General features: G+C 49.2%; 1 protein-coding gene across 2 annotated transcripts in view; it reads right to left on the reverse strand.

Annotated features, from left to right (window-relative positions):
* Window positions 1-754: 754 nt before the first annotated feature.
* Window positions 755-11677, reverse strand: part of Znf212 (zinc finger protein 212) — a 12038-nt gene continuing 1115 nt past the window's right edge. The window contains exons 2-6 of one of the 2 annotated variants that reach the window (XM_023712813.1): window positions 4741-5130; window positions 4507-4633; window positions 4266-4370; window positions 3420-3515; window positions 755-2776 (exon numbers count right to left, since the gene is read on the reverse strand). In XM_023712813.1, the coding sequence (XP_023568581.1) occupies window positions 1929-2776; window positions 3420-3515; window positions 4266-4370; window positions 4507-4633; window positions 4741-5130 (1566 nt within the window). In that variant the 3' untranslated portion in view covers window positions 755-1928. The remainder of the gene's footprint in view (window positions 2777-3419; window positions 3516-4265; window positions 4371-4506; window positions 4634-4740; window positions 5131-11677) is intronic. The other variant, XM_023712814.1, reaches the window with a different exon arrangement.

The raw sequence follows: 11677 nt of genomic DNA on the forward strand, positions 1-11677 counted from the left end.
CTGCTTTGGGATTCTCAGAAGAATTAAATTACTGCTTCAGCTTTATCTGCGCCACAGAAAGGAGATATGCAGCCCTAAATGGAGATGCACAGATAGCAGGAGTCTCAGGCCACAGATTAAACTGACAGTCACTTTCAAGCCAAGGCCAACACAGACCTTGCTTTTTTAGCTCAGTAACTGGAGCAAGCACTGCAGGTAAGTCAAATCTTGGCAGGAGGGCAGGCTGCAACACCAAATGGTAGCCACTTAAGACTTTAATCCTTTAAATCACTTGTGAATTGGTAACTTATGGGAATGTCATTTTGGAGGGGAGAATGTCTTTTCAAAGTTAATTATTTGATTTGGTTGATACATGGTCTCACTACGCAGTTTGGACTCCCAGCAATCCTCCCGATCCTCCCGCCTCTGCCTCCCCTGCACTGGGATTATAGGCATGTACCACCATGCCTGGTTTTGGGGCTGGCACGGGGACCAAAGTCCCATCTTTGTGCTTGCCAGGCAGGCACTTAAGACTCCTCAAAGTTTGTTGGTTTTTCTTTTTTTTTTTTCCAGAACTGGGGAATGAACTCCGGTCCTTGTGCTTGCCAAGGAAGCACTTATTCTACTGAGCCAGCTCCCTGGCCCCCAGATTCCATCTTTGATTGTTCTGGGATATGGCGGTCACAATTAGAAATCAAACTAGATTCCTTCCTGTTCTGTACCTGGGATTAAATTTGGGACCGTGTGCTTGCTAGCAGGTGCTATCCGACTGAGCTATCTCCTGGCCCAATGTGGTCAGTTTCTTGACAGAGTGAAACACACATACTTTGCATTTTAAATGTGTGAGGAGGATTGAATTTGTTAGAAACGAATCTACACTGTTTGGATCTTGTCCACATATGAAGAACTACCCTGTTTTTGGTACTTTTTTGTCTGCTTTATTTTTCCTTATTGATTAAACTTTGAAAATAAAATTTACAACACTTAAAAAAAAAAAAAAAAAAAGGAAAAAAGTAAACGAAAAGCACTTCTCCCTCTTGCTCTTCCCCAAAGAACATTTTTGACAAGAGGAAGGCACCCAACACAAGGGGTTTTGCTAGGTTTTATTCTAGGCAACTGCAGATCCGAAGGGAGCTTCACATCTGGCCCTGCGGGCAAGTGTGCTACCCCGGAACCCCACATCAGCGCAGCTCCGCCCTCATCGGGGCAAGGTTTGCCAAGTGCGACTGGGCAGCCTGAGTGACAGGTGCAGCAGGAAGACTGAGCCGCTAGCAGAGCTGACGACCCCAGGTGAGCAGCCAGACTCCTGCCAGGCTGCAGACAGCTCCACGGGGCTGGGAGAGGGGCCCTGTGCCACTGTGCGGCCGCGCCTAGGGCCAGGAGCCCTTCCTGGGCAGGGCCTCAGTGCCCTCTGCACTCTGCCCCCAGCCCCAGTACGAGTGGGTGGGCTAAAAGCCTCACGAACTACTCCCTCCTGGAGGGCAGGCCCAGTCCCTGGGTTAGGAACAACTTCTACGACTTCTGAAACTTAAAAACCAAGTATTGTATTTTTTAAATCAACTAGAATCTAACTTCAAAAAACGTCTTCCGGGGGTAAGCTGCTTACTGAGGTTATTCCTACTTGTAATTAATAGACTACAGAGAGGATGCAGCAGTGAGGCCCAGAGCGCGTCCTCAACCTCAAGCTGCCTACCGCGGGGCTGCCTTCCCGCACAGGGGCTCAGCTGCCAACCCAGCCCAAGCACCAGAGGGTGGGAAAACCAGAGGCTGAGGCCCAGGGCCGGCAGGCCACAGCGCAGGCGAGGCCCCCCTCTTCCGCGGGGTTTCAGGGCACCCCGGGCTCAGCCTGGCACTCAGGTGAGGGAAATGGACCAGGGCACTGGGCCCGGGCTCACACAGTGCGAGGGGCGCTGGTGCTGCCCCCTCCGCCCCGACGGCGGGGGCTGCACCTAGAGCCGGCCCCCAGGCCTGGCGGGCCCTGGGCCCGGGCTGCCCCGCTCACGCTGGTGGATCTTCTGGTGCTGCAGCAGGTGCTGCTTCTGCACGAAGCTCTTGGCGCACTCGGGGCAGCTGTAGGGCCGCTCGCCCGTGTGGATGCGCTGGTGCCGTGCCAGGTCGGACGGGTGGCTGAAGCTCTTGCCGCAGTAGCCACAGAGGAGGGCGCTCCGGCTCTTCCGCCAGGGGATGTGGCCGGGCAGTGCCACCAGGCTGTTGGGCGAGAACCTCTCCTGGACGCGTGGGCCAGGGCTGGGCCCCTCCTGTAGGTGGCAGCGCTGGTGGGTCACCAGGCTCACCCTGCAGCTGAAGACCCTCTGGCACACGGTGCAGTGGTGCACCTTGGCCCGCTTCGCCTGAGGCTTTAGCCGCGGCCTGGGCCTGAGGCTCTCCCCAGGCTCTGTGGCAGGGTAGGACGCCCACCCCGAGTGGCTCCGCAGGTGTGCAGCCAGCTGCTGCTTGTAGCAGAAGCTGACACCACACTCAGAACACTCGTAGGGGCCGGAAGAGTCCCTCTTCAGTTTCAGGCCCTGTCCACACTCCTGGCCCACCTGTGCCTGCCTGTGGGGTTTCTGCTTTGGAGAGCAGCCCAGAGTTCTGCCAGCGGCAGGCTCTCTACTGCCTTCCAGGGGCTCCTCGAGGCTGGAATCCCGGGGGCCCGGCTCCAGGAAGGCAGAACCACCCTGCCCATCCCACAGTTCAGTCTGCACCGGGCCCAGGAAATCTGGCTCCCCAGCTGCGCCTGGGAACACGCAGCCCTCCGGCTGGCTCGGCACCTCTGCTCTAAGCACGGGCCCGTCCACTGCAAAGAAGAGAGAACATCACACTGCAGCACCTGGCAGCTGCAGACAGACAGCTGAACATTCCAGAAGGGCTCAAAGTCCCAAGGCACACGGGAATTAGCACAGCCTGAAGAGACGAGACTGGTCTCAGAGACCATACGAGACTCAGCTCCAAAACTGCTAAAATATTAAACTTATATTCATGCTCAGATATTGGGATGAAAACTCCTAAAGAAAGCTACAAACGGTATTCTCCACACTCAAATCTTAATTCCTGAGCAAAACGTCAAAGTACATGCTAACAACCTAAGTTAGCAAAGTGTTACAATAACTGAATCATCTGAACAATTGAAGGAAAATACAGCAAACCCACGAGCCTTATGCCCAACTCCTCCCCTACGTCTTCTGCCCAGTGCCCACCGCCAAGGGCTTTCCCTCCCGCCTCTCCTTGGCCCCTGCTCTGCCCTGATGCTCACCGCAGGCTCGGACAGAGCCTGGCATATCCTCTATGCTGCAGGATGTGAAGAAGTGATCACTGGCTTTATCACCCCACATGGTGCCAGGGGTCCAGCCACACATGTGACAGAACCAGCACATGGGGTGGACAGGCAGTGAGGGCAGCTCCAAGGTGGGACCCAAGGACGCAGAGAAGAGAACACTCACCAGGGTGTGCACCAGCAAGGCCCTCCTCGTCCTCCTCCAAGTCGCCCAGCATCTCTGCACCCAGTTCTACTTCTCCCTCTGGCTGGCCAAGGACCTCTAGGTTGGAAAAGGCACAGCATGACCCAGAAGACAGAAAAGTTCACCACACACTGGTTAGCTACACACAAAGAAAATGACTGCCGACAGGAAATCAATCCTACAACTTTCCCAGCACTTCAGGACAATGACACAATTTTGGCCTGGCAGTGACTCAGGCCCTACCTCTACTGCCCTTCTAGGAGCACTAGGCTCAGGCTCCAGAGCCAGGCCTTGCGCCAGCACCCCACATGCCTCAGCACCCCAGCACCCCCCACCCCCAGCACACAGTGAGGTCCGGTGATAACGTTTTGCAGAGATACAATGAGTCATTGCTGAGGTACTGCCAGGTGAAGCAGGCACTGGACAGAGAAGGAAGTAGCTGGAGGCCAGTGTGTGACCCAGCTGAGGCCACATACTGGCCCAGGCCTCCTTGGTACAGCGGCACCTCAGTTCACAAATGCTTTTGTCTGTGAAAAACTTGGATCACAAAAAGCATTTGGCAAAATTTTGTTTTCATTTGCTAGCTCTGCCTCAGGTGACCAACACGACCGCAGCCATCTTTCCTGCACAAACACAAATGCGACCATCTTTTCCAAAACCATGTATCAAACTAAGTTTGTGAACCAGAGCAGCACTGTACTTCTCCATGACTCATTTAAAAGATTCTGTCCACCAAAAAAAATAACAGTTGTTGTGTCCTAAGCAGTAGTTTACACATAAAGATTTAGACAGACTACCCAGCACTTCTGAGTTACCCAAAATACACACTGAGACCACACTGGCTCTGACTCCAGCCAACGGCTGAGAAAGGGCTCACTGCTGCGCAGCAGGGGAGCCCCAGCCAGCACATCTTCTCCAGAGGAGATAGTATGATTGCAGAGAAGGAACACGAGAAGCCATTCCAAAGTGTCGGGGAAGGACCTGGGGACACCCACTTCTCCCAGCCAGGCTGAGAGGAGCCAGGGCCCATAGGGCCACAGGCACCAGCAGACACAGGGCCGACACTCACTCAGGGAGACCAGCGCCTCGTAGTTGCTCTGCATGACGTTTCTGTACAGCTCCTTCTGCCAGTCCGCCAGGTTCTCCCACTCCTGCTCAGAGAAGCAGACACCATCATTCTCAAGCGCTCTGGACACCTGAAATCACAAGCAGCACCATGAGAGCCTTGACGGCACCAAGGCCCCAGCAGAGGAGGAGGGCCCTGGGGCCTCTTCCAGCCCAACTCTGACCATGCGGTGCCTACCTTGGGGGCCTCGCCCTTGCTGCCCGGGGGCAGCCGCAGCACCCAGAAGTTGCGGTTGCGCAGCAGGTTCTCCACGTTCTCCAGCCGCCGCTGCAGCAGCCCGTACTCCTGCAGCAGCGTGCCCAGCACGGCCCACTTGCCCTCCAGCTGGTTGCCGAGCTCCACGGCCGTCTTCTCACAGTCAGCCAGCTTCTTCTCAGCCGTCCCCGTGCGGCCCTCCAGGCTCTGCAGCCTGGCGGCCTGGGACTCCATCTTCTTCTCCACAGCCTGTAGAGCAGCCACCACCGTCCACAGCGAGATCTCTGTGGTCTGGAAGTACGAACTTTTCTCTGTTGTCTGGGAAGGCGGCGTGGACGAGGTCAACGGTGTAGAACGCCGCTTTCTTCTGTGCTGAGGTGCAAAGGCACAGGGTCAGTCAGACTGCACCACACCCAACGCCAACTCCATGAGGAGCGGGAGACGCATCACCCTCTCCCAGCCCACAGGGAGAGGCTGAGAGGAGCCTTTCCCACTTTCTCCCTCTTTTCTGTCTCAAATCCTCTAGCCCGATGGCAGCAAGGGACACGCCCATCAGCTGACAAGTGAACAGGCAACCTGCGGCCCACCCCTCCATCTGGAATGGCACGAACTGGGTTTCGCCCAGAGTTATGCGACAGGTTTAACAGCCGCAGCTCAGAACAGGACCTCACTTAGCAAGGTTCTCTGCTAACTCGGAGACAACACAGAATCAGCTACACTGAGATCCCTGCGGTGCGCCCTAACCCAGTGACCAGTGTCCTTATAAAGGAAGAGAAGTCTAGGCTGGCCAGATAGCGCAGCAGAGTAAAATGCCTGTTTAGGCAGAGCTCCGCGGCCAAGTTCGATCCCCAGCCTGCTGTGCTGGCCCCCGCCCTATCCCTGCCCCTGGGGCGCGCTGCGACTGTGACTGAGACCAGGCATGGTAGCATGCACCTGTAATCTCAGCACTTGGGAGGCTGAAAACAGGAGGATCACTACGAGTCCGATCTGTGCAGTGAGGGCCCTGCAGACCTTGTATTAAATACCAAAAAAAAAAAAAAAGAGTAAGTCTGGACACAGACACACATAGATGACAACGTGATGACGTGTAGGGACAGGGCCACGTGAAGGTAGATGCCATGACTGGAGCTTTGCTACCACCAACCAAGAATGTACGTGGGGTCACCAGGAGCTACTGCAGGAGAGGCAGGAACTTCAAAGGAACCGACACACCGACACCTTGGTTTAGACTTCTCGTCTCTAAGTGGGAAAGACGACAGTGCTGTTGTTGAAGCCCCTCTGTCTGTGGTACAGTACTGCTACAGCAGCCCTAGGGAATTAACTCACCACACAGAATACTACTCAGCAATAAAGAAGGAGCAGGGGAGGCGCAACAGATCTAAATGAGCCAGGAAGAAACAGCTATATAACGTAACCCACTAACTCAACATTCAAGAGGAGGCAAAACTAACAGTGGCTGGCAGGCACTGGGAGAATGGCCACTCGGAAGCACAAGGGAACCGTCTGGGAAAGTGGGAAGAGTCTATACCTCAGTAACTCAACGGCTGCTTGTCTCTCAAACACACTGAACTCTATGTATAGAGCACATTTTACTGTATGTAAGTTGGAGCTCAGTAAGCAGAACTTAAAACATCAAAGGAGGAAGAGTGTAAGCTGTCCAAAAGTTCCATAAGCCAAGTATAAACACAAACAGGTAATCCCTGTGAAGTGAAAACAATAAGCCCAAGTAAAGCTTCACACTGCCTCATTTGTGAAAGGGAAACATGGGCAATCAGAAACAAACGGAATCCAGGCGTGGTGGCACACGCCTGTAATCCCAGCACTGGGAGACTGAGGCACGAGGATCGCTGTTAGTTCGAGACCAGCCTGTGGGCACAAGCCCAGCCCCAACTGCATAGTGAGACCCTATCTCAAAAGAAGCAAATGGAAAGAGAACTGCCTCTGCAGCTAAGAACGTGAGCACACCCAAGGAAACAGCTTTTCATGTCGGATGGACACTACTCAGAGCCATCCACGCCAACGCATGCACACGAATGGAGCACTCTCACCACGCTCTGGAGAGGGACATCCCTGCAGACTTGGGGAACCCCACTTAGGGAATCCATCTTGCTGAAGGAAATGGCACCAGCATTCAATTCACATTCAAGTAATATGACTGCTGGTTAACACTATGGAATAGTCAAAACCTGGAAATAACTCAGATGTCATTTTTTTTGGGTGCTTAGAATCAGGCTCAGAACTTTGTGCTTGCTAGGCAGGTGCTGTGCTGCTGAGCTGTCTCCCAGGCCCCAGATGTCTATTAATAAAAGAATGGCTAAGTTATGGCACAAAGACAGTATCGTACAAGCATTAAAACAAGTTAAATATGGCTTGGAAAGCATGCACCCTACACTGACAGATGAAAAGGCCAACCTTTGCCAATACGTGATCCCATTTTGCTAAAGAGAAAATGTGTGTGTTGAGCACACAGAAAGGTCTGGAAAAATACTCACCACGCTACACCTTGGGAGGGAGGGGAGGGACAGATTTTTGCCTGCCATCAAAAATTATTACTCAGGTTTTCATTAAACATGTATTATTCTGTAATGTTTTCTTAAATTCAGTACTTAAGAATATTTCTGAAGGCAATGAGAACATAGCAGCTAAACTTCTGCTGACCATATTTCTAGGTTCTCTGGCACAGTCCTGCTTTTGAGTTTCATACAGTCAAATCATAACTCAAACAATATTCACAGCATTACAGTTTGAAAGCCCAACCACCATAAAACACAAAATACAGTCTCATTACTGGGTGTGGTGATACACACCAGTAATCCCAGCACTCAGGAGGCTGAGGCAGGAAGATCAACTTGAGTTTGAGCCCAGCCTGAGCTATATAGCAAGACCACATTTTTTTTTTTTTTAAAGTATTTTACCAAGCAAAAAGAAAAAAAACAAAGCAAGCTACAAGGGAGTAGAACATCCTCTGGTCTTGCAAGGATGCTGAACATGGTCTGTTCAATAAAATACTACAGTTGTGTTAAAATCTTTTATTGTGACGTGAATTTCTCTTGTACTCTGTCAACTCTGTTTTCCATACTCTCAGATTATATAATTTGTTGCATGCTTACAAATATTACATGGAGGCGACACATTTCCATTGTAAAAGTAGCAACAGTTTTCTATCTAGTCATGTCAATACATCTGAATCAAATTCTTTTTACTAGTATTGGTCTGGTCTATTATGATTATATCCTTTTATATTCAATCATTCCTATAGACTTATCTTTCAGTTGTACCTCATAAAAACACAGGATTCTTTCATCTTGATAATCTTTGCCTTTTAACTACTTACCTCATTTATTGTAACTGCTTTTTTTTCACTTTTTATACTAGTTATCTCTTCATGCTCTGTTGCCCTTTTTTGTGTTATTCTCCCTCCTAATATTTAAGCTACAGTGCTCACTTCTGCAGCACATATACTAATGCATAAGTTACACAGCTGTCTCATGTACCGTCTTTCACTGCTGGGACAAAATGCCCAACACCCAAAATTAGGGAAGGAAAGGTTTATTTAATTTAGCTCACAGGGAGTGGAGGTTTCAGTCCATACTCGGCCGGCCCAGGGCACAGTGGCCGTAGCAGAGGGCAGCCTTTCACGGCAGCGGCAAAAAGCAAAGCGCAAAGGGAGGGGGCAGCAGCTGCAGGTTCTTGCAAGCGTCTCTCCCCTCCAGTCTGCCCACCTCGGGGCCAAGGTGTAGCACTCACACCTGCAATCCCAGCACGAGATCAAGAATCAGTCACAAACTCCAGAAGCCACCCATGACTGCATGAGGCACACAAACCATAACAACAGTAATTTGTAAATTACATAGTCTTTTAACAATTACACTAGAAATTATAAGTATAAAAACTAAACACATGAATTCTGAACATCTCTTTCTTACCATCAGTGTTGTCATGTATTTTAATTGCTTTTAACTCTAAGAAATTATTGCTATTGTGGTCAGTTAGTATTTGTTTAGATTCACTGATTCTCATAAATTATCAAAAAAAAAAAAAACAAAAACCAAAAACCAAAACAAAACCCGGGGCCGGGGAGATGGCTCAGTAGAATAAGCGCTTCCCTGACAAATGCAAGGGCCTGAGTTCAATCCCTGGTTCCGCAAAAAAAAAAAAAAATTATCACATTTTCAGACCTTCCATATGGGATGATTTTCTATCTAACTGAAGCATAGTCTTAAGTTCTATATTGGGTTTTTTTGTTGTTGTTCATTGAGACAGGGTCTCACTGTGCAGTTCAGGCTGACCTCAGACTCACTATGTAGCCCAGGCTGGCCTCAACCCTTCGAGTGCTGTGACTCCAGGCATGGGCCACCACATCTGGTTGCAATCTGTTTTATCTGAAAATGTGTTTTACCCTTGTTTTAGAAAAAGTTTTGTTTGTGGAGCTGAAAACAGAAGATCAGTACAAGTTCGAAGTGCAGAGTGAGACCCTGCACAAAATATGAGAGGGAGACAGGGAGGGAGGGAGGGAGGGATCTGGTTGCATATAAAACTCTGGGGTTATAATTATGTACTTTCTTTCTATCCACTGAGAACATTTATTGACAAGTTTTCCATCTTTCTGTTGAGAAGCTGGCCCACACTGTCTTACTATAGTCCGTGTAAAAGCGACCCTTCTTGTCTGGTTGCTTTTAAGAAGTCTGTCCTGCATTTTGCACTTTCATGATTACATGTCCAGGCAGGGATGTCTTTCTGTCGGTCCTAATGGATGGCCACTGACTCCATGAACTGCTAGCAGTCCTACAATCCCATCGCCTTTGGCTACTCATCAAATTCTGCCCCAGGTACGGCGTGTGCTTGCATGCTCCCCTTCTGGAATTCTGCTGAGATGACTCTAACTTCTCAGTCCAGTTTCCCTGTCTCTTACCTTGTCATGTTTTCCATCTTTTTTTCTTACTCTGTGCTGCTTTCTGTATAATTTCTTTACCTCCACCATTTAGTCGTGTTACATGAACTTTTCCAGTCTTTTAAATTTTAATTGCATTTTTCCTTCTTAAAATTCTTAGTTGATTCTTTTCCAAATCTATATGGTATTCTTAGTCTCTTGGTTCTCCCTATTTTCTCACTTTTATTTTTAAATATTAAACACAGTTACTTCATATTACGTCTGATAACTCTAGTATCTGAAATCTTTTTGAGACTAATTTTGGTCACTATTTCTCTTGAGGGGGGAGGGGGGCAGGGACTTGAACTGAAGGCAGGCCCGTGCTGCTCAGCTACACCCAACTCTGCTCACTGTTACTCTTACTGACTTTCCCTCACTGGTTTTCCTTGACTGGTTGGTAATTTTCTACGACTTTTTTTTTTTTTTTTTGGTGCAGTACCGGGCATTGTAAACTCCTACTTCTTAGAACTTGATGAGAATTAGTTGAAATCTAAAAATTAAATGCAGATTTCTCCAGAAAAGATTTGTGCTTCTTTCTGATAGCTGGGTGCTCTACTTTCAACTCTGGGTAAGACTTCTTGGATCACTCAGACAGATTTAATCTAGGCAATAAACCCACATCCTCATATCCATCTCTCGGTGCCAAGTTTAGACAAGTTTTTGTTGTTTTGCTTTTTTTTTTTTTACACTCACCTAAGGGAAAGGGTTCACTTTCAGTTCATTCTTAGAATGTTGGCCCTCAGCTTGTGTGGGATTACAACAGATCAGGACTTCTTAGATGCTTTTCAGCCTAAGTTGTCTACCTGCTAGGTCACTGAATAAATATATATATATATATCTCCATATGTTTCCCTTCAGGACCAGGGATATAGCTTGGTGGCACAGTACCTGCCTGGCAGGCACGAGGTCCTGAATTCAAGTCCCAATACCCCCCCCAAAAAAAAGTGGCACCAGAACTCCACTTACCTCTTGAGTTCCCTCCTTCATTTACTTTTGCATCTCCAAGGTTTACTTACTGAACATCTCAAACACACTAATGCACTTACGTAGGTTTTCTCCTCAGCATTTTCAGCACCCTTACTCACTCTAGAGATACAGACCCTCATCTGAAGAATATCTGAGAACAGAAATGTTCACGAATGGTGTCTCACAATGACAAACCCACAAATCATTTCAAGCATAGTTTGCATTTTCTTGGATCTTTTTTCTTCTTTGTTTTGGCAGTACCCAGGATCGAACTCAAGACCTTGCGCTTGCCAGGCAAGCACTTATTCCATTGAGCTATCTCCCCAGCCCCATTTTGGTGGATCTGTAGTACTTCCACAAAGTTCGTTGATGACATAAGAGACCACGCAACAAACACTCTTGTTTGTTTTTTGGCGGAACCGGGGATTGAACTCAGGTCCTTGAGCTTGCCAGTCAAGCACTTATTCTACTGAGCCATCTCCCCGGCCCCAACAAACACTCTGGCAGGATCTGCCAGTGCCCTCTAGCATTCCTCTGGTCTTGAGGAAAAGCCAAGTCTTTGATTTGATCTGCTTAGCTTAAAGGAGTCAAAGAAGAAAATATTGCAGATATCTGTGTTTTGCCTTCCCAACTTAACAGCTGGCTTAAAAGCAAACGCTGCACTAGGTGGACCAATCCCCCCCCCCCTTCTTTTTATCCATTCCGGTAAGACTCAAATGGGGGTGCACCTGCTCATGCTAAGGGATCTCCTCGCTCTTCCGCTCTCACCAAAGGTCTCACGCGGTTCTGAAAGTGCTTCTCGATCAGAAACAGCCGGCACGAGAACGAACTGAGCTCCACCTGCGCTTTCCACAGCAAATGCTCTGTGGAATTCTCAAATCCGGGGAGATGGCTCAGTGGAATAAGCGCTTCCCTGGCAAGCGCAAGGGCCTGAGTACAATCTCCGGTTCCGTTAAAAAAAAAAAAAAAAAGGATGACTACAACTTTGGAATAGCACGGGGACGTCGGAGCCGGAAGGAACCT

The sequence above is a fragment of the Octodon degus genome, unplaced genomic scaffold (assembly GCF_000260255.1).
Source record: "Octodon degus isolate 3935 unplaced genomic scaffold, OctDeg1.0 scaffold00027, whole genome shotgun sequence".
NCBI lineage: Eukaryota > Metazoa > Chordata > Mammalia > Rodentia > Octodontidae > Octodon > Octodon degus.